This window comes from Terrapene carolina, unplaced genomic scaffold, assembly GCF_002925995.2.
Source record: "Terrapene carolina triunguis isolate 2854851 unplaced genomic scaffold, T_m_triunguis-2.0 Scaffold192, whole genome shotgun sequence".
In the NCBI taxonomy this organism is placed as follows: domain Eukaryota; kingdom Metazoa; phylum Chordata; order Testudines; family Emydidae; genus Terrapene; species Terrapene triunguis.
This window is the reverse complement of record NW_020664543.1, coordinates 2,170,520-2,193,824: the sequence shown is the minus strand read 5'-3', so window position 1 is coordinate 2,193,824 and position 23,305 is coordinate 2,170,520. Positions and strand designations below refer to the sequence as shown.

At 42.3% G+C, this 23,305-nt stretch overlaps 1 protein-coding gene across 3 annotated transcripts in view; it reads right to left on the bottom strand.

Annotated features, from left to right (window-relative positions):
* The window catches only part of RPTOR (regulatory associated protein of MTOR complex 1), a 285,614-nt gene that overhangs the window by 175,511 nt on the left and 86,798 nt on the right, over nucleotides 1-23,305 (bottom strand). For all 3 annotated transcript variants that reach the window (XR_003899854.1, XM_024201510.2, XM_024201511.2), the window contains exons 4-5: nucleotides 18,746-18,904; nucleotides 3,006-3,152 (exon numbers count right to left, since the gene is read on the bottom strand). Coding sequence is in view for 2 of the 3 variants with exons in the window: in XM_024201510.2 (XP_024057278.1) it covers nucleotides 3,006-3,152; nucleotides 18,746-18,904 (306 nt within the window). In the remaining variant the exon portion in view is untranslated. The remainder of the gene's footprint in view (nucleotides 1-3,005; nucleotides 3,153-18,745; nucleotides 18,905-23,305) is intronic.

Here is a 23,305-nt window from a genome sequence, read left to right as displayed (position 1 = left end):
ATTTTGACAAACAATAGGAGGAAAATGGGAGAGTGAGTAGAAGAGCAGCAATAATAAACACATGTCTACACTGTCTAACAGTGTGAATAAGTAGGACGCTCTGGGTCAATTAAAATTTTTTGGTAAATAAATGAAATTTTAGTATAAATATCTGAAATCCTCAGACAATCTCAAATATAACCAACGTTCAGCAAGAAGAATTTGCACTAAAAAAGAAATGTAAAAGTAATGACTATATCCTGAAATAGAGGGTATTCCCAGGAGCTCATGTCTACATTCATGTTTCATATAGAAGGCTGTGTGATCTGTCCATTTATTTATTTCAAATTTCTACTTTTTTCCTTTTTTTTTTTTAAGCACTATGTATACCATTTCCTCTGATTTTCTAGCTCAACACACCATCTGGTCATCCCTTAATCTCTGTTACTATCACAGACAAAAAAAAGTATGTCAAATATTTCATGAATCTATAATCTAGTAGGTTAATTTTTTTTAGGACACAAATATATAAATAGTTTAAACAGGCAACAAATGAATGCAGCTCACGTTTTCAGTCCTCAATGTATTGAATAATTTTTATTCAAAAGTGGAATCACAATATGTACTGAAATTAACAAATGTTTTGAGATATTAACTATGAACAGATTTTGTGTTTTTAATATCCGCTATTTATGCAGTGGACTATCTGAACAATAGCCAACAACATTAAACTTAGTGGAAAAACAAACTCTTAATTAAAAATAGCACCAAGATAAAAACTAAGCTAATTACAAAACATAATCTAAAATTACACCATCACCAATTGGCCACCTGAAATAATCTTTATTTTAATTCTTACTTTTATCTTCTGCATACAGAATTAAAATTTAATATGTAAGAAACTGCAGGTATTATATTTTTCTAAATAGGATGTATGAAAGTCTTCTATTCTGAATACTTTGTATAAAATTAAAAAACAGTTCCCTTAGTAAACTAGTCCTCAGCAGTGCTCACCACACACCTATAGTACTTAAGATACCGGGGACAGAGAAGTTGGACTTGTAACTTGGGAAATAAAATGTTTCAATAACAAATTACAGTACAGGGAGAAAGTTGTCAGTTAAAGGAGAGTCATCTGAAGACACTTTTGTTGTTTGGGTTTTCAAGTTTTTGGCAGAAGGAAAAAAATCCTGAAAGCCAGACAAACTTCTTGCATTTTTGTTGGATAGCAGAGACTACACTTTCCAACTGTGGTTGTTTCAACAACTTGCGTATGACAACCGGATATCCTGGTTTGGAAGGATAGCCATTGTCTTTGAGCCCACTCTATTATTCTGGAGTTCTGTCCCAGTTTCACTCGAGCTCCTAGGAACATGGTCACACGCGCTTGCCCAGCCACCCACCTGTGCTGCCATGGTACTGCAGTGTTGAAAGGTCCGGCGGAGCAGCAACCCCCTCAGCAGTTTGGCATTGTCTGTCCCCTCAGTGCACACTAGCCATCTCACCTACCCAGAACAGTAACTACCCTGCGCCCAGAATAGCTTCAGGTCACCCTAGGGCCCAACGGCAGCAAAGGAGAACTGAGAGTCGGGAGAGAAATGCAGGGGAAGGGGAGGGAAGGAAAACCAGAGGAGAACTGGGGAAAGCAAAGAGCTGGAGTGAGGCATCTTTCTCAATTAGTTTATGCCTGTGCTCTGGGAGAAGAAGAAGAAGAAAGAAAAACAGAACACCCGGAAGGACAGAATCTATACACAGAAAAACAAAGCAGCATAAATATGGCAGGGTGAGTGATGGCTGAAAGATAAACATGAGAGAAGTGAGGCTTACAAGCAGCAGAATAAAAAAAGCTATAGGATGAGAGGAACACAGGACATAATGGCAGCTTTTTCCATTTTTTGTTCTGAAAAAACGGTAACACTCAACACACATCTCTGCCAATACAGATCTGGGCCTTTCAGTGTCACGTCCTTCCTCGGTGAGGAACCTGCAAACGCTGGCACACTGACTGGTGGCGTTACTTATAAAGAGATGGGATGATGAGAAGACCTAACTGTCTTAAACTGTTACTAGACTGGCGTGTTTCTTTAAGAGGGAAAGAGAGAGTCTCTACTTGCCAGAAAGTCACTGCAAAATTCAACACTGGGTTCATTCTATTTAAGAAAATTAAAACCAAGCACACCCTCAATAAGTGTCATGGAATCATGTTTGTAACACCAGCCAGTTGCCTGATTGACCAATATTCCCTGTTAAACATATTGAAAGTTTTAAAAGTATTTGACTTAGTGCTATGGAAGTATAAGAAACGAATCTTTAACAGGCTGCTTTTCAAATGTGCTAAAGCTTAGGGAGAACATCCAATCACACACCTGCTTGCCTACAACATCCAGTTTCTGACACACTGCTGCACTAAGCATCTAGTGCACAAAGGGAAAGCACCTTAAAGTTATTTCATATATTCCTCTTCACAATCCATATTTACTCCAATAAATTCTAATTAAAACTATAATGAAAAGTGTCTTTTCATTAGAAACACAAGGTTACACTTTTGTATTCTGTCAAGTTAAAGTGATCAACAATAGGTCCTTTTGTCTATCAGTTTTAAATCATTTAGTTTAACATTTATGCATTCGGTACAACAGCAAGAAACAGTACTGGAATCCAAATCTGTATTGGTCTACTGCATCTAAAATAAATGGCTCTGCTTCACCTCAGCATTCATCTCAGCAGCAAAGATTATTAAGGCACAAACTGATTCTATTAGCGTTATCACTTAATTAGTACTTGCAATAAAAATGATTCTGACTATAACAGAATGGCATACAGAGCCAGAAAGATTGCACTGGAGTGACATGATTTTTTCCAAATTAACTTGCTTTTTAACTCATTTTTAAAAAATATTTATTGTCTCATAATGGGCTCAAACCTGTCTCCACTGAAGTCAATGGGGAGCAGGATCAGACCCTGAATGCCCAGCAGAGAGAGAAATGAAGCCACAGGAAGATTTTGGCAATTCACTAAGGTCTCACCTCCAACTCTTGCTCCCTCTGTAGTGCAAATTGCTTGAATGACTTGACAATAAGGCCAGCATTGGAGCAATCATAGACGAAAATGGAGGGACTGCCCATCCAAGTCTGCAGGTCATATATGGATAGTGGAATATACTGAGTATAGTTCTGTAAGAGGAAACAAAATAAAAAGTGGACATTATATACATGAAGAGAACGACAGCTGATGGTAGAGCCTTTGTCTCTGATGCACTGAAATATGTATTCCGTGATTTCTACTTTTGAAATCATAGAATGAAAGTCTGCATGTGTTCAGGGCCTATTGCTGATTCTACATGACAACCCCACTCAAAAATGTAATACGCAAACAGTTTCTGTCATATTACTTGCCTGCTAAATTGAGCTTGAATGTTTACAAATTCTAAAATCTGCTTCAAGGTTCCTTTGAAACATGTTAGCAGGTGTAACCTGACATTCAACAGTGTATGTTCATTTCAGGGCCCTGTAATACTGATGCAGGACACAGAAAGTAAGAAGTCATAAAAAGCTTCAACTTCAGAAATAGGTTGGCTCTTTAATTTAATTTAAGGTCAAATATACTTGGCACTGGAAACTTTATGGACATAACTTAAAATGGTGGCTTACAGCAAAGAAGTCCATCAGCAGACATCTCTAGTGTTGGTTTAATGAGACCCTTTCACTGTTTTATTGCAGCCTTTACAACAACAACTGTGCATCTTTCAAAATTAATTGATGAAGTTAAATCCTACAAAGCCTGACTAACTACGTGAAGCTCCCATAAACTCAACTTCTGCAATTGGTAAGTGCTGTATTTTCTACTAGAAATTGAAGGCATGAGGGTCTTATTTCTTTTGAGCTACAAGAGGGATTTTTAAAAAAGCCTTAAAATACGACACGTATTGCAGCCTTAGCTATGGAGCGGCTCTACTCCCTCTTTATATAAAACACAGAGCTGCAGAACTGAGACTGTAACCCTAATCCTTCACCTCCAAAAAAACTTGAGCTACAAAAATCTTTCCTAGCATCACATAGCTTTATGTTCTTTCTAAACTGCAGCCAGAGGGCAACATGCTCACATTCATGTAGTGTGTTCAATTCTGCTCCCCATAAAATTAATTACAAAAACTACCACTGACATCATTAGGATGACAATCGGGCCTATAACTCCCATTTAAATTCAGTGGGATTTAAATTACCCACCACAAAAACAGTTAACTTATCTAATGTTCAAATTCTTAAGAACATTCTTAAGGATTGGTCCTGCTTTGAGCAGGGGGTTGGACTAGATGACCTCCTGAGGGCCCTTCCAACCCTGATATTCTATGATTCTATGAACATTTACCTATGTGTAAAGTCTGAAGTGATAAGCCATTTAAAGGGAAGAACAAGCCATATTTGAAAATGCAGAATATCATTAAGTCAAAACCCTTTTGAAGAATTCTCTCTTCAAGAGATGTTCTAGTTCAGGGATCAGCAACCTTTGGCACGCAGCCCGCCAGGGTGCGTACCCTGGCGGGCCGTGGGCCAAAGGTTGCCGATCCCTGTTCTAGTTAATCTTCAGAACATGGAAAATCTCAAGCAAAACTAGTTTTATGCAAATAAATTCAGCAAATAATTTACATTGCAAATAATTTTCATACAACCATAAATGGCAGCATATGATCAATACACCCTTCCCCAAGCAGTGGCAAGACATGGATCTGCACAAAACCTGGCAGCTCTGAGGCTCAGGCAGATGGTGGTGGGGGATAGATAGCTGTCCATGGATGCCGTAGTAGATGAGTGGGTGTTTGAGTGTCTGGGGTCGCTGATGTGCCAGTTGTTGTCTAGTGGGTTCCTGGGTACTGATGTAGAAGTACTGGATGCAGTTGGGCTTGGGTAGGTGCTGTAATAGGTGGGTTGTTGCTGTCTGGAGACAGATAGTTGGAATCCATCTGGAGGGCAAATGTTTGGGATCCAGCTAGGGGGCTCGTTGAGAACAGGCTGGTTAAGGTCTCTGAGGACTTGGCGCCTCTGGGGTTGGGATGTGGGACCTGCCAGCCAGGCCATCTGCTACTGCATCTCTTTTCCCTCTTGGATTCTACACGTGACATTTCGGTTGAGGTGTGGGCAGGTGTGACAGATCTGTGATGTGTGTGACACCTGGCAGCCCTGGGTCTGAGGGATGGTCAGGGGAAGCTGGGCCAAGTGCTCCCAGGCACTCCCAGGAAAGTAATTCTTTAGTACAGGGGTTCTCAAACTTCATTGCACCGCGACCCCCTTCTGACAACAAAAATTACTACATGACCTCAGGAGGGGGGCCTGAAGCCTGAGTCTGCCTGAGCCCCGCCACTTTGAGTGGGGGCCCAAAGCCAAAGCCCAAGGGCTTCAGCCCTGGGCCGGGGGCCTGTAACCTGAGTCCCGCCACCCCAGGCCGAAGCCAAAGCCTGAGCCCTGTCACCTGGGCCTTGAAGCCCCCGGGCTTCAGCTTTAGCCCCAGACCGCAGCAAGTCTAACACCAGCCGTGGCGGCCCCATTAAAACAGGGGTCCCGAGCCACAGTTTGAGAACCGCTGCTCTAGAAGATTGATGTTTAGGTATTCAGCAGATTGCCAACGTTTTCATGAGGAATGGAAGTGAAAAAGGGAATGGCAATTTTCAAGAGTGTCTCTCTCAGCAAAACTTGACCAGAATTTAAGGAGACAAAGAAATGGCAGTTTTCAGACTCAGAGGGCTTTCCCCTTGCTGCAGCAATGTTGGCGCTAGATCTTTTCAGAGCTCAGAAGATTGTTTTACAATAGAAAATGTTACGCAACTTAAATATAGGTGTCGCTTCCAGCTCCCCTTATAATAAAGTTTTCAATACTCAAGGCAATCACGATTACTGACCTCCAGTTTCTAACAAATCTTTTGGCACACCAAATTAACCTCACTGAATGGCACGTGGGTCGTCTTAGTTTAGCAACTTTAGAGGAGATCATATATCAATTGAACAACGATAAATACTAAAAGTTTAAGAAACCATCCAGTTTCTTGGAGATCTTAACACCAAGCCAATAAGAGCCACACTGAACATTATTACGTTTGTTTTTTATTTATGTTTTTATGATTTCACAAGTTTCATATGGTTAGCATATTACTGAAGAGCTTAATCATGTAATTCTGGCTTCTGCTGGTGCTTGCATTTCATGCATCTATTTGCAAAAAGAATAAAAACCACTAATCCAGAAATAAACTGGAGCTCTAAAGAAATAATTCTTCCTTCCAATGCGTGGTGCCATTTCTCTTCCCACTTCATATCAAAGACAAGACAGTGTTTGAAGATTATGTATGCGTCAATTCCCGGAAAGCTAGAATGTTTCTTTAGCAGGTTCCTATGTTCCTTTTCTGTCCTGGGATTTCACAATCTAATGGAATCTTTCAGTAAAATTCAGGAAAAGAGCCTTGTGGGGATCACCCTGTGGGAACCCATCCCCAGTTATTTCCATATATATAATTATCTCATCAGCCGCCTCACTTGGGGAAATGGTTTGTTTGTCAAGCGGCAGAGAAAAATGAAAGCACTGCAAGCCTTCAAAGGCTTGCCCAGAGTAATGCCGCATTTTATCACGCTGCAGTGAACCATTTGATGCTGCAGCTGAAGAGAAAGGAGGAAAGATTATCCCAACTGTAACTGTTTTCTTCCCCATACAGGTATCACTGTAAAACTGTCTCCCTCTACAAATTACAGAGCTGAATGCTTTTCTGAAGTGTGAGCAATCCTCGTAAAAGTGAGGGTAGAGTGGACACCTTCCTACATTCTACCCTAAATTCCCTACCGCAGGACAGAACAGACAGAGGGGGCACATCATGATGGTCTTTTTTTCCCCTACTGAACACATAAAAGACCAGGTTTTCAGTCTAAATAAACAAACAGAGATGGGTTTCAGATTATTTATTTATTACGATCCTCTTTATCTGTCAGGCTAGATTAAACATCAAAAAACTAGGCTTGCTTCACAAGGCTGCCCTGAAAGATTAAGCTAACCAGAGAGGCACTTATACCACAGCAAGCACAACATGACAAGAGTTATGAAAAATTTAACTAACAGAAAATGTGTGTGCAGGGGAAGGCAGGTTTGTTTTTTAAACACCAAGTTAATTTAACTATTAGCTTTTTCAGTGTCTTATCCAAATTGTGCCACATTCTCGGTTTCGCATCGATTCCCTGTGGAATTTGAACTCTGTTTAACTAAACAAAGCCACTGAGATTTGGCTTTGTAGCTGACGTGAATCAGGTTGAAATAATACTTCCTGAAGGCTTTATCCTTTTTAATCTACATATCAGAATATATAATGCTTAATCTCCCATAAATATAGCACTGCCATACAATGATGGATTCTTAGAGTCACACGGACCCACTACAAGTTCTGTCATCTCCTGCTGAAGGATAAACAGATAATTTGCAGATTCCCTGGCAGGGAGTTGCAATACTACAGTTAGAGAAAGGGCAGAACTGGAATAGCGTTATCCAGTGTATCCCAGGGACACACTCAACAGTATGTCAATCCAATTGCCAGTGACTGTACTAACCAACTGGATTTCAATCAACTACATAAGAGGACTATTGGGAGATCTTATTTTTCAGAAACAGACTGGGTAATTTAGTACATAAAATTGGTATTTTCCTTACAACTTAACAGCTTCAATCTACCCAGAGCATCAGATGTTTGGGAGCAGAGGACTAGGGTAACTTTAAAAATACCTATTTTTGAGAAATGTATATACCTATATTTTGTGGGAGGGGCTCTGCATCTAATCTGTACTTAGTGTGATGTTTTCGGAAATCTGTTACAGTTTATGAATGCTGGTTAATATTGCGAAGTTGTCATTATGAAACTGGTGTATTTTTGAATGCCTCTGTGTGTATGTGAATTCTGCCTTTGCTGGCATGAGCTGTATCAAATCCTCCTAGTCCAGATACAATGGAGGGTAATTAGAACTCAATGAATCACCTTGAACAATGGGTGAGCTTCAGCCTAAGAAAACCATTTCTCACCTACCCCTCTGCAGGGGTGAGTGGAAGAGTGAAAAATTCCCAAAAACTGAAAAAAAAAGAAGCCAGGTAACCAAACAAGAGAGTCTATAAAAGGACCCAAAGAGGGGAAGGGGAAGGAGACAGACACACACAGGAAAAGTTCAGGCAGAAGGAAGGGCGGGCACAGGCTGGACATGGTGAGAAGAAGCAATCTCACCTAAGGAGAAGGCTTCATGTTTCAAATCACAAGCCATGCATTGGAACAGAAGGACTCTAGATGGGATCGAAGGACCCTGATCCCAGCCCAATGAATGCCCTATACTAGATGAGGAAATCGAGGCAGAGAAATATGTGTAGGGTTTATTATTTTTGGACAGATCTGCGTATTTCTCGTGTAATTAATAGGGCTGTCAAGCTATTAAAAAAATTAATCGCGATTAATCACACTGTTAAACATTAATAGAATACTGTTTATTTAAATATTTTTGGATGTTTTCTACATTTTCAAATATATTGATGTCAATTACAACACAGAATACGAAGTGTACAGTGCTCGCTTTATATTTATTTTTGATTACAAGTATTTGCACCGTAAAAAACAAAAGAAAGTATTTTTCAATTCACCTAATACAAGTATTGTAGTGCAATTGCTTTATCATGAAAGTTGAACTTACAAATGTAGAATTATGTACAAAAAAACCTGTATTCAAAAATAAAACAAAGTAAAATTTTAGAAGCTGCAAGTCCACTCAGTCCTACTTCTTGTTCAGCCAATCGCTCAGACGAACAAGTTTGTTTACATTTGCAGGAGATAATGCTGCCTGCTTCTTGTTTACAATATCACCTGAAAGAGAGAACAGGCGTTCGCATGGCACTGTTGTAGCTGGCATTGGAAGATATTTACATGCCAGATGCACTAAAGATTCATATGTCCCTTCATGCTTCAACCTCCATTCCAGGGGACATGGGTCCGTGCTGATGATGGGTTCTGCTCGATAACAATCCAAAGCAGTACAGACCGATGCATGTTCATTTTCATTATCTGAGTCAGATGCCACCAGCAGAAGATTGTTTTTCTTTTTTGGTGGTTTGGGTTCTGTAGTTTCCGCATCAGAGTGTTGCTCTTTTAAGACTTTTGTTTAGCATATCTGGCAGGTAAATACCTTGCAATGCTGGCTACAAAAGTGCCATGCGAATGCCTGTTCTCACTTTCTGGTGACATTGTAAATAAGAAGAGGGCAGCATTATCTCCTGTAAATGTAAACAAACTTGTTTGTCTCTTAGTGATTGGCTGAAAATGAAGTAGGACTGAGGGCACTTGTAGGCTCTGAAGTTTTAAATTGTTTGGTTTTTGACTGCAGTTATGTAACAAAAAAAAACCCTACATTTGTAAGTTGCATTTTCACAACAGAGATTGCACTACAGTACTTGTATCAGGTGAATTGAAAAATACTATTTCTTTTGTTTATCATTTTTACAGTGCAAATATTTATAATAAAAATATGCACTTTGATTTCAGTTACAACACATAATACAATATAAATGAAAATGTAAAAAAAAATCCAAAATATTTTATAAATTTCAATTGGTATTCTATTGTTTAACAGTGCGATTAAAACTGCGATTAATCACGATTAATTTTTTAAATCAGGATTAATTGTTTTGAGTTAATCGTGTGAGTTAACTGCGATGAATCGACAGCCCTAGTAATTAAGTGAAAAGAAATAATGTGTTAGACTTCTGTGCATTACATGCCACACCTACCGCAGCCCCTCGAAGATGGAAACCAGAAGGCTCACACCTTTGGGTGGAGTTCTGGGAGAAGATGTGTTTAATACTAATATACTAATTTATGGAGCTATACCTATCTCATAGAGCTGGAAGGAACCCTGAAAGGTCATCAAGCCCCCTGCCTTCACTAGCAGGACCAAGTACTGATTTTGCCCCAGATCCCTAGGTGGCCACCTCTAGGATTGAACTCACAACCCTGGGTTTAGCAGGCCAATGCTCAAACCACTGATAAACAACAAAAAGACCAAAGAAACCTGTGAGGTGAGAAGGGGAGATACAGGGCACAGTTAAAGCCTGAAAGTACGTACTGACAGAACCAAGAAGTGGTGTAATTTATCAGATTATTGTCTATCTCAGGGATCGGCAACCTTTGGCACCCTGGCGGGCCGGGCTAATTTGTTTACCTGCCACGTCCACAGGTTCGGCCGATCGCCGCTCCAGGCCAATGGGGACAGCGGGAAGTGTCAGCCAGCACATTCCTCGGCCCACGCCGCTTCCCGCAGCCCCCATTGGCCTGGAGCGACGAACCATCGCCAGTGGGAGCCGCGATCGGATTGATTGCGTACGGATGCAGCAGGTAAACAAACCGGCCCGGCCTGCCAAGGTGCTTACCCTGGCGAGCCGCGTGCCAAAGGTTGACGATCCCTGGTCTATCTCCAACTCTGTCAGTCTTTCAGGTTCCCCCAATTTTTCTCTCATTTTATATCCTCCTCCTCCCTCCCCCAGCTTAAGGCCTCAACCTCCCTCTTCTCCTTGACAAGAGAGAAAGGCAGGGCTTCTTTAATAAGCTTCCTGGAAAGGGCCTCTAGCTAGGAATATAAAGGCATTCCACCAAACATCTCACAGGTTGTAACACCCTCCACTTCTCAGGTTCCCAGACTCCACAGCAAGAATCCAGGAGTCAAACTTTGATCTCCCATATGGCAATGCAGAGTACTAGCCCATAACAGTAGGTCTACAGTGCAGTGTAAGTGAAGGGCCAGTGATGGTGGACCAAATCATCATGCAGACTTGGGATGACCAACCATGGGTCCAGAACTTTTGCATGAAGAAAGCTACATTTCTGGAGCTTTGTGAGCAGCTTGCTCTGACCCTCCAGCATAAAGACACGTGTATGAGGCCACCCTTGCTGGTCCAGAAGCAGGTTGCTATAGCTGTCAGGAAACTGGTTACCCCAGGCTGCTACAAGTCCATTGCACCAGTTTGGTGTTGGAAAGTTGAGTGTGGGTAAAGTGGTGGCGGAGGTTTCTGAGGCAATCAGGTATGTGGTTTACCCCACAGCGGCGGGCATAAAAGTTAATCCTGAAGTAATTGCTGGCTTTGAGAGAATGGGGATTCCAAACTGTGGTGGTGCCACTAATCGGACTCGTGCCCATTGTCTGCCTTCCTTAGGGAGCATGAGTACAAATACAGCAAAAGGCATTGCTCCATTGTTATGCTGCCCCTCGTGAGCCACAGAGGGTGATTTATGAACATAAACGCAGGCTGCATTGGGAAAATTCAGGTTTTTTGCCGCTCGAGAACGTACATTCATAGACAAGCCGGGACACTATTCCTACCAAATGACATTGTCATAAACTGAGTTATTGTCCCCACTGTTATTCTGGGGGATCCCGCATACCCACTTTTGCCTTGGCTTACGAAACTGTACCCTGATTTCAGACACCCTGGCAAAAGACGGTTTAATTACTCTCTCAGGATATGTAGAATGGTTGCTGAATGTGCATTTAGGAGACAGAAATCCCGCTGGTGCTATTTACAGACCCGTTTGGATTCAAGTGTCATCAATGCTGTCCGTACCACTGTGGCTTGCTGTGCTCTTCACAATCTTTGTGAAGCCAGAAGGGAGCCATTTCCCCCTGAATGAACCTATGACACTATGGGGCCGCTGAATCAGTACACTCCGTCAGAAAGTCCATCTACCACAGTTGGAAGTGGATGCACCTGGGCAACATAGTCAGGGATATTTTGCGCTCCCACCTTATGGACTTGAATGGCCCAATGGAAAAAGGGGAATAGTACTTTATGAATATGCTTGTTGGAACAGGGTGGGAGGGAGGGCTCATTGATTGCGTGGTGTTTCAGTGCCTGAGGAGGAGTGGGGAGTTTAGTGCCATGCAATATGCTTATGAATGACATGACCACTTATGAAAGAGGGGGTGGGGGTTATTCATATGGATTGATGTAAGGAAGGGATTGAAGTAGGAATTGCTATAGATAACTTATTGAGGGATAGTCTTTGCACACTAATTCTTAATTATCCCTGAACATGAGTTTATCTTTATTACTTTGAATACAGATTGTATGATGTGAAGCAATGAGAGCAATAAACATTCCTGAATAAATAAAAAGCTTTATTTATAAACATGTATTAGAAAAGTACAATATTCATCCATTCCCAGGCAGGTCAGCCCCAATTACCACACCAAAACACCAGTAACGACAGAATCTTACAGGGGAAAAAGAAATAAAAACAAAGTGCATATAAACAGTACAAACAGTGAAGCCATGTGGAAGACAGAAACCCCCTGCCACGGCACGTCCCCTGGCAACCCGTTTCTCCTTTTCCTTCTTTCCCCATTTGCCATGCCTTTGGCACTGTAGGAAGTGGGGTGGAGGCATCCACAGGGGAGAGGGTCAATATGGAGGGCTGCATGGGGCAAAGTTGCCCTATCCAGACGCTCATGGGACCTGACTGCATGTACCACTCAGCCTTGGGAGGTTTCAGAGTAGCAGCCGTGTTAGTCTGTATCCGCAAAAAGAACAGGAGTACTTGTGGCACCTTAGAGACTAACAAATTTATTAGAGCATAAGCTTTTGTGGGCTGTAGCCCATGAAAGCTTATGCTCTAATAAATTTGTTAGTCTCTAAGGTGCCACAAGTACTCCTGTTCTTCTTTCAGCCTTGGGAGTCTTCCAAGCTGCTTCTGGAGTGCAGCACAGGGTAGGTATCATGCAGGGCACTCAGGTTGTGGTGTGGGTGATGCAGCAGGAGCCACTACTCTTGCAGTCATTAGTGGCATGAGCTGCTCAAACTGTTGTTTCTGCTGAGCTCGGTCTTTCTCCCTTGGCTGCCATTCCTGTTCCAGGAACTACAAAGCAAGTGCCTGCTGCTGCGCTGAAACCCTGTCCTCAAGATGTGCAGCCATCCTGAGCCTTTCCTCCGGCCTCTTGCCATGCCTTTCCTCTAGCCACAAATCCCTCTGTCTTTGATACAGGATCTGTTTGTTGGCCCTCTCCAGAACTTCAACCACAAGTTCATCATGGAAACGCTTCCTCTTGGAATAGTCCATGAAGGTCCGTTGGAACCAGGCTTCTGCTGCAATGTGGCTAGCTGTGGAGATGCTGCAATCGGTAGAAGTCAAGGGGCCTGGAACAGGACAAGACACAGCGGGTTATTGTCTCAAATAGCTCAGTGCAGGAGCACAGAAAAAGTTCTTGTGGAATTTCAAAGACATAAAATGATACTTTCACAAACGGAACTTCAATATATTGTGAGAGGGATGCTTCAGACCACAGAAGCTCCTGGAAACAGCCTAATTAATTGCAGCAAAAGACATCCAGACACAACTGTTAGTTAAAAATGCAAAGCTGTTTTTATTTTAGAAAATTGCAGAACTACTTGGGTTTTTTGGGGGGGGAGAAATCAGTGGCTCTGCGACAAAAGCTTTTTCTATCAGTGCATCCTTCCATATTTTGGAGGACATAATAGTTCTTGTGGTGCCTGATTGGCAAAGGGAGAAGTTATTCCAAGCTGCCAGTGGGAAACCTGCAGTTTATATATTCTAAGTATTCAAACATATAGTAACTGAACAGTACTTCGATGATGGGGACAGGCTAGTCAGCTACTGTGGTGTCCCTGGAAAATATGTCCTTCCCCGAAACATGACTACCTATCTGGAGTTCCTGCTTCCGGAAAAGTTTGCAGCTATCAGCATCCAGGATTGGGTCAGAATTCATGAGAAAAATCAACAGGATGCTGCATTAGCTTCCACATGGCTTATCCTGTCATGGCTGCATGCAAACACACAGGACTCCGTAGCCTTCCTCCCCCCAGCACATTTCTGGACAAAGTTTCCAACCTCAGTCATATTTGGGACAAATGATTTTGTCACCTGTGGACTGCATGGACTACTTGTAACTGAAATGGACCAGATTTGTAAAACTGAACACATTTCCACCTGCCCCACACCGTTTCCAGATGGCTTGACAGACCGGTGAGTGGTTACAGAATGGTATACTTACAGGCATGGCAATGGAAGGTTATTGCCTTTAAGAAACAGGAATGACCCTACCAAAGAATCTGTGCCTTTCCAGTAACAATACACATTAAAGATGTTCTTTACCGTTTGCATTTCCCAATCGTCACTTTGAACTCCACATGGTAGGGAGAGAGAGGGAAGGGGATGCCAAGCCACTGACATACAATGCCCCATTAGCTTATACACGTTGCTAGCAAGGGCTTCTCATAACCTTTGCTTTGATTCATAAAGTAGCAATCCCTCCCATTACTGTATTAACAAACATTGACATGGAGCCAGAAACTTACCAGGCTCAGGGGTGGCTTCTATCAGCTCTGCAGCAGGCGGTTTCTCTGGGGAACATCAAATGGCTCCTTCAAGTGTAGGCCCAGAATGTGCTGCTGCTGCTCCTGCTCCAAACCTGCTTTGGGACTGGTTCCAGCAACAGAGTGAGTCCACTGTCCTCCCTCGGTGCCTGCTGCTGGCTCCCATCAGTCCCCATGCTGGATTCTGAGGCCAGCAGGGAACCAGCTGACCAGGTCGTCATCGCCGCCACCACCATTGGCTCCATGCTGGGCACAATGCCCAGCAGCTGGTCAAACTCCTCATAAAACTGACATGTCATCGGCAAGTTGTCTGAGGAGTGGTTCTGGTCCCTGGTTTTCCGATACTCACTTTTGAGCTGCTTCATCTGCTCCCTGCACTGTCCACCAGTCTGGTAAATGTGCAAAGCTGCCAGCTTCTTCGCTATTTGCGTATGCGTAGTCATTCCTAGTACTCTCACTAAAGTCCACAGTTTTGCTGGCCTTGCACCAGAGATTTACCAAAATCTGGCTGTGCTCCCACGACCATGAAGCAACGTGCTTTGCAAAAGGCATCTGCTGTTCAGTCTTCACTGCAAACACAGAAGGCTCTCTGATGGTGCATTTGCAGCTGAGTGGTCAGAAGACAAAGGAAGGGTTAACGTTGACTCACTGAGCTGCTGCTATACACCAAGGGGAGTTGCTCCTGTTTTCACTGGAGTCGACTGAAGATTCTTGGGATAGAAAGGACAAAGGAAGTTGGCTCATGGGATTGTGGGATACTTTTGGTGGACTTCCAGGACCCAAGTTGGGGGGGAGGGGGAGGCTGTGTCTACACTGCAAAGCAATAGGACTCGAACCCTTGGTCACAGCTTGACTGGGGCTCGGATCCTCCAGCCCCATTGGGTCCTAGGACCCTAGGTCCAAGCCCGAGTCTGAGAGATTTGTGTATAGACAGAAGGAGATTTTGGGCTCAAACCTTAGTCTGATCCCAGGTTTACGTTGCAGTTTAGACATACCCTAAGTCAATGGTTCCAACCAGTGGTACGCAGAGGTCTTCCAGAGGGTACATCAACTCATCTAGATATTTGCCTAGTTTTACAACAGGCTACGTAAAAAGCACTAGCGAAGTCAGTACAAACTAAAATTTCATACGACTTGTCTAAATGACTGCTATAAATACTATGTGCTGAAATGTAATTACAATATTTATATTCCAATTGATTAATTTTATAATTAGATGGTAAAAATGAGAAAGTCAGCGATTTGTCAGTACTAGTGCGCTGTGACAATTTTGTATTTTTATGTCTGATTTTGTAAGCAAGTAGTTTTTAAGTGAGATGAAACTTGGCATATGCAAGATAAATCAGACTCCTGAAAGGGGTACAGTAGCCTGGAAAGGTTGGGAGCCACTGCTCAAAATGGCTGTTCTGGCCCTTCCTTTATATGTGCAGTCCTTTAATAGTTTAAAAATATAATTAGGCTCGGTAGCAGTGATGAGCACTGGCATGCTGGAGACCTGGCCTTGGGAACAGAAATAATATATTCCACACACAACTGCCAAGTTTTGTGCAGCTCCATATGAGACATTTTATGCAAGTTTACAAATGTGCAAATTATCACATTATGTAATGTATATTTTTAGATAACTTGTATACACCCATAAATTTCAACTTAAGGTCAATACACCCTGCCGTAAGCAGCAGCAGAGGTAGGACATAAGTTTGACAGCTCCGGCAGGTGGGCGGGTGGCGGAAGATTGTCAGGGGAGTAGATGGGTGATGCCAATTGGGGGCATGGCAAGGTGTATTTGTAGGGGCATTTGGGAGGCTGGGGGTAGCCAAGAAAAGCAAGATCGGGCAAGGTTCAGTGGCTGGGGGAAATGTGGGGATAAAAGTCTGGGGATAGCTAGGTTTGTGGGTGTGTCAGAGGAAGATGGGGTGCCTGGGGGGTTAGGATTTTATGGGAGCTTGGGGAGGGGTGCATCTGGAACCTGTCCAGGGTTTGGGTTGGTAGGTATATATGAGTGTCTCGGACGTCTGGGGCTGGCTGATTGCTGGGAGAAAAGCCAGAGACCAGTACTGAATCCCTCTCACCTGTCCTCCTCACTTGCTGCTGCCACCATTTGCCTGCTATCACCTGCTCTTTCTCCATTCTGATCCAGCAGGAACATGGAAAGACAGAGGCCGCTCATTTGCCTACACAAGGTGCACCACAGCAACCTCTGGCAGCCGTGAGCTACAACTGCAGCCACCCCTGCAATCCAGCTTGCCTGCATTCCTGCTGTCCCATGTGACACTCAGGGCTGCAGGAATATGCAAGGGGCAGCCAGGGTGAGTGAGTGTCCCAGGAGATGTGAGATGTTTGGCAAGTCTGTCTACAGGTCACTTACTGGTAAGGTACTTGGTCCTCAGTCTACACCACTGCACTTACAATGGCAGCAGATTAGTTTTATGGGAGGAAAATGAGAGGAAAGGATTAAAGTGTGAATAAATATGGTCCAAAAGTGTTGGCATACCCAAATGTTTGGACGGAGTCTCCAAATTATAGTTTTCTTCTATCTTTGGCTACTCAGCAGTATTCCAAAAGTAACAATACCACCTCTCTTCAGTTATATAGCAGTTTTATGAGTAATTTTCATTCAGTGCTTAAAATGATATATTAGCATTATTACAACATGCATTTTAAGAGCTTCCCAGTCAAGAGGATCTTCATATTATAGGCCCATTTCAGACCTCAGAGAAATGGATACGTATGTTAGTGTGATTTTAAAAGATCAATAGTGTATTTCAGCCCATCTGCTATTTCAACCACGCCAGGAAGGGGGGAGGAACATGCTGAGCCTCATTAGCTTCTACCGGGTCCTAAAAAACTCACATCCTGGGATTTCCCTATTTTTATCATATTTTTCCAAAATCTTCCTTTGAATAAGGGAGTGGGAAGAGTCACTTTGCTGCCTTCCCTTCCAAAAGGGAGACAACGTTTGTTAACATATTGCAAAAAGGCTATCAAATTTCAACCTCCTTTATGCAGATCAAATCTTTCTCCCTAGACTGGACCATAAATCAGAAGGGGCCCCTCCTCCTAATCACCAGTAGAGTCCTTATCAGATTACACCAGCTGAGATAGCAAGCAAATTGGCAAATACCCAGTCAGTTCTTAAAAATGCATTTGGCGTAACACAAACTTCACTGAGCAATAATTTGCTCCTCTTGCATGTGTAGCACATTCTGCCCAGCATTATTTCTTATTTATTACCTATTGCCCATTAAGTAAGAAGAAGGTCACCGCTATTTGTTCTTACACCAAATTCAGCTTTCCAATGAGTTGTTTAAAATGGTGGGCTGAATGCTAATCAAGTCTCCAATTTAGATGCATTGGAATAAAATTATACTCCCCTCCTGCCCCAATTCTCTCAGATCAGTGCTGGATTCTTTTCCAACTGCAAAAAAACCAAGATGTGAGGTGGGTGCAATGTTGTTCTTGGCACAATACAAATCAAAAACTAAAACAGAACCAAGTTATATAAAAATGGGAGCAAGTTCTCCCTCCACTGGATGCAACTTTCAGCTACTGACAGTAAGTCTCTATTGCAACTGTACCGAGACAGTAAATAAACTGGGGAATAAAACTATGTTCTCCATCATTTACCTTTCATAGGTGCTATATGCATGAATTATAAGGGAGGCAAAGTACATTCAACTTAATTAGCCATAATTATGAGCCCCAATGTAACAGAGTAGCAGTTTCTGTATTAATATGTGATACCAGCAGCTGTACAAATACTCAATCGTGCCAGTCTTGTTGTCCTCAGTAAAAGTGACAAAGGCCTTAATGCAAGAGTTGCCTACTATACTGTACTCACTTGTACCATAATACTCTGTACTTTAAAACTGGAGATTAAGAATATTTTATTGTCTCTCATGCGTTGTACTGCCATAGCATGAATAATAGCTATTCAGGGTTAGTTGGCACTCTCAACATAAACTCTATTTTAAGAGGCTAACAACTAAGCCAATGACACAAGGCAGAGAAGCCAAGCATCTGAGAAGAGCTACATCTTTTGCCCCAAATCTGGCAGGAGCTAGGTGTGCAACTTGACAGAGAAGGTAGAGAGACTTGGATATAGTTGGCACCTTTAATTACTCTGTAGTGTCCCCTCTGACTATTTTAAGAGCAGCATTAACAAAGGCTCTGGGAGAGCAAGTGTTTAGCACTTCTCGGGCAGAGGGACAAGACGCCTCTTCTGACAAAAGAACTCAGAATGGATAAGGAAAGAGAATAAACGTCAGCTCTGGAATCAAACATTCATGAAGTCATTTTAATTCCTGAAAATTAATCTGCTGTCCAATGAATAGTAACAGATTTTAATGTGCGTGCTCCTTTTTAACCACGCTTCTAGCTGACGCACCTTGTTGAAGACCCAGATCTCCCCGTTCACTGTTGGCCTGGGAACACCATGCCCATTGTAGTGAAAGAGGACTCTCTCTTCCTTGGCATTTCGACGCAGCGATGTACATAGTTTCTTAACTTCATCCACCGTAGGATCGAGGCTCTGCTTGTACCGGGCCTGGTGATACCAAAAATAAGTTAACAGTTAATTATGTGCACATGCATACTTGAGATGCATAGAAGCATAAACACTTCAATACACAGGAAACAGTATGCATTACGTATAACGCTTACTAAACAACCGAATGGCAAAACATTTCTGCTACTTTTTTTCTCTCCGCTGTTTGACCACTTCACCTGTCCTGTGCACACCTTAACACTGATCCATTTCACCCAGGGACTGCTACTGGCATTCCTAATGCCTCAACAACTTCAAACACCTGCTTTTATTTACTGATTTTAAATCAGCCTACCCCAACATTGTTTTCGTTTCCCTATTCACAATTTCCTGCCCTGAGGCTCAGAATTGACAATATTCAGTCTTGCACTATTGACACATTTACGGTCAGATATTTCTGCAACTTTTCAGGGCTAGATATTGGTTCTAGCCTTGAAAGGCCCGAAGTATCTGTGCAGAACAGCTATTTTAGGTAACTGTTTAAATGTTTTTAAAATTATTTTTCCTCCCTTCTGAGCTCTGTTATAGTTGGACTCTTGGTACAAAGGCACTTCTCTTTACTAGTGGATAGATCCAAAAATAGCCCCAGTAAAATAACCGTAACATCTAAAACAGTGGGTCTCAATCATTTTTCACCTCAGAGCTAAAATCCTCCTGCCATTTCTTGCTGGACCCACCAAAATGCTTTGCAGACCCAAAAGGATTGATGGATTGAGGCCACAGCAAGGACCCATAGCTGGTTTGGGGTAGGGGATTGCTGGGCACTGAGTGGAGATAGCAGGAGGAGTGAAGGGGTGCCCAGTGGGGGCAAAGTGTGCTGATACCCAGGAAGATCCTGGCCAAGAGAGGGGAGTTTTTCCCTCCCAAAAACAACACTCAACTGGACGGCTACTGCTGCCTCCAGGTTAGGAAGAATGGGGAACTGCGGTGAGGTTTCAGCAGAACTGAACAGAGGCACAGCAGATATAGGAAACGGAGAGAGCAAACTGTCTTCTCTCCCTCCACCCATTACTCTTGCAGGGTTGTACTGCTCTTAGGATTGCCACTTGTGTGCAATGCAGACAGTAATGCAGATATCCTAAAACTCATGATAAAATCTTTATACTTCACTATCCCATCATGTATTCTCTACATACTGATATAACACACTGGAAGTGCCATTTTTAACACCTTTCATGTTGAAAAATCTGTAGCAACATACCAAAGACATTTTGCATAAAAGGAAGAGGGAAATGGCTAGTACTGCACGCACGGCAGAGTAGGGGCCAAGTATAATACTATAGCAACTGTGTAGACAGATGAGAATGTAAAAAAGGTGATCTAAGATACGAAAGCTTTTGCAGGAAAAAAATATGCCTCCCGATAAAGGTCAGAAAAATAGCTGGATTGTGGCAATAGTTCAGTCTAAATATAATGAAGCTATATACAATTTCAGTAATAACGTCACTTTAAACGATGTAGGTTTCTCCATCACAATAGCTCATTAACATAAACAGGTCTGCAAGGTTAGAAATGCTACTGGGTCTCAAAATGAGCTCTCTCCTCCTTTGCACATATGAAGGACTACACTAGAAGAATGCTAAATTAAGATATAGTCACTTTAAAGGTCAGCTAGTGGCCAGAACATGCCAAAATAGGTTAAATAAGCCTGATGAATTATGGGAAAATAAACTAATGCCTGCACTATCAGCCAGCACCAGTTAACGATATTCACCACTAACTCAGACAAACTTTTTGAACTATGTCATGTCAAAGTTCTAATCTACTATAACACTGGAGTGTTTGATGGAGCTGGCTACCTAACTTTTAGCTATTAACATCAGCTCTCAGGTTACTCCAGAGTCCATGCACTTCAGGCTTACTGAATGTGCCATATATGCTAAGGACCTTATTATTAAATTTATTCAAGATTTTTATATTAAAATTATATGTCATAGTCTGACATCCACAACTCAGAACACTGAGCAGATTGCACCACAGAGCACATCTTCTCTGACAAACACATTCCAACAGAAACCATGCACCCAAAACCCCACACTGGATACCTGCAACCTGATGTTCATGCAGCAATGTTAAATGGGAACCAAAGACACCTAAAGGAGCAGCAGCTTTCACTTTCCTTCTGGGTGATCCTATTATAGCCTTGGGTGCTACATCTCAACTACAGCTCAGTCCTAACACAATGTTACATTGTAACACAACATTGTAACGCAATGTTACAAACATGAAAATCCCAGAGCATTTCAGCCCAGGTTGGAGCATGACTTCAGTAAAAATCAATGCTACAAGACCATTCTTATTCAACGACTTGATGAGGGAAGTAGAAGTAACCATGACTTTAACAAAGCCACCCACCATAAAAACATGCATCCACTGTATAAAACCATGCAGATTCCAATGCTTTTGTGTCAAGGGCCATGAAACCTAAGCCAACATGTTTGGCGAATCCTCCATGTGGAAGCTGGCTTGCTTGTCAAACTTAAGGTGTACTATTGAGCCAAAGCTTGGTGACAAGAAAATGCCTTTTAATTGCCTTTTGGAAAATCAGAGTCTCTGTCTCTCCCAGACACTCAGAACAGACGTACCACCCAAGGGACTAGAAATCCGGAATCACAATGGCCTCAAGAACTAAAACTACTATATTACAGCAAGAACTGCATATAAGAATAGGACAATCTTAAACAGATACAAAACATTTTTTACCTTAGACTGTGCACCTTAAGTACAGTTTTGCAAGCTACGAAGACAATTAAATCATTTTTTATATATTAAAGGATTTCCATAACCACTCCCAGTACATTTTACGTTTTTTGTACCTTTAATCAACACAACAGACAGCTAAACAGAACCGTGATAACTTGGTTTCAATGTTTCTCAATTAACACTCAGCATTTCAAGCCAATAAGCAAAAAGAATGCCTTGCAGTGCCTGGTTTCAGCCCTTTAAGACACATTCCTGAGTGTGCAGCATTCAAGCAGCAGTAACAACAAGGAGGCTAAGGAACGGAGGCCTTGTTCTGTCACACTTGGATGTTCTCTAGGAGTTTCCTCACTAGGCAAAGGCAAGGGAAGACATTAGGCTCAGCACTGGCTTCTCTCTCCCCACTTACAGTACATAAGAAAGGCCGTACCGGGTCAGACCAAAGGTCCATCTAGCCCAGGATCCTGTCTACTGACAGTGGCCAATGCCAGGTGCCCCTGAGGGAGTGAACCTAACAGGCAATGATCAAGTGCTCTCTCTCCTGCCATCCATCTCCACCCTCTGACAGACAGAGGCTAGGGACACCATTCCTTACCCGTCCTGGCTAATAGCCATTAATGGACTTAACCACCATGAATTTATCCAGTTCTCTTTTAAACTCTGTTATAGTCCTAGCCTTCACACTCCTCAGGTAAGGAGTTCCACAAGTTGACTGTGCGCTGCGTGAAGAAGAACTTCCTTGTATTTGTTTTAAACCTGCTGCCCATTAATTTCATTTGATGACCCCTACTTCTTGTATTATGGGAATAAGTAAATAACTTTTCCTTATCCACTTTCTCCACATCACTCATGATTTTATATATCTCTATCATATCCCCCCTTAGTATCCTCTTTTCCAAGCTGAAGAGTCCTAGCCTCTTTAATCTCTCCTCATATGGGACCCGTTCCAAACCCTTAATCATTTTAGTTGCCCTTTTCTGAACCTTTTCTAGTGCCAGTATATCTTTTTTGAGATGAGACCACATCTGTACGCAGTATTCGAGATGAGGGCGTACCATCGATTTATATAAGGGCAATAATATATTCTCAGTCTTATTCTCTATCCCCTTTTTAATGATTCTTAACATCCTGTTTGCTTTTTTGACCGCCTCTGCACACCGCGCGGACATTTTCAGAGAACTATCCACGATGACTCCAAGATCTTTTTCCAGACTTGTTGTAGTTAAATTAGCCCCCATCATATTGTATGTATAGTTGAGGTTATTTTTTCCAAAGCGCATTACTTTACATTTATCCACATTAAATTTCATTTGCCATTTTGTTGCCCAATCACTTCGTTTTGTGAGATCTTTTTGAAGTTCTTCACAGTCTGCTTTGGTCTTAACTATCTTTAGCAGTTTAGTATCATCTGCAAACTTTGCCACCTCACTGTTTACCCCTTTCTCCAGATCATTTATGAATAAGTTGAATAGGATTGGTCCGAGGACTGACCCTTGGGGAACACCACTAGTTACCCCTCTCCATTCTGAGAATTTACCATTAATTCCTACCCTTTGTTCCCTATCTTTTAACCAGTTCTCAATCCATGAAAGGACCTTCCCTTTTATCCCATGGCAGCTTAATTTACATAAGAGCCTTTGGTGAGGGACCTTGTCAAAGGCTTTCTGGAAATCTAAGTACACTATGTCCACTGGATCCCCC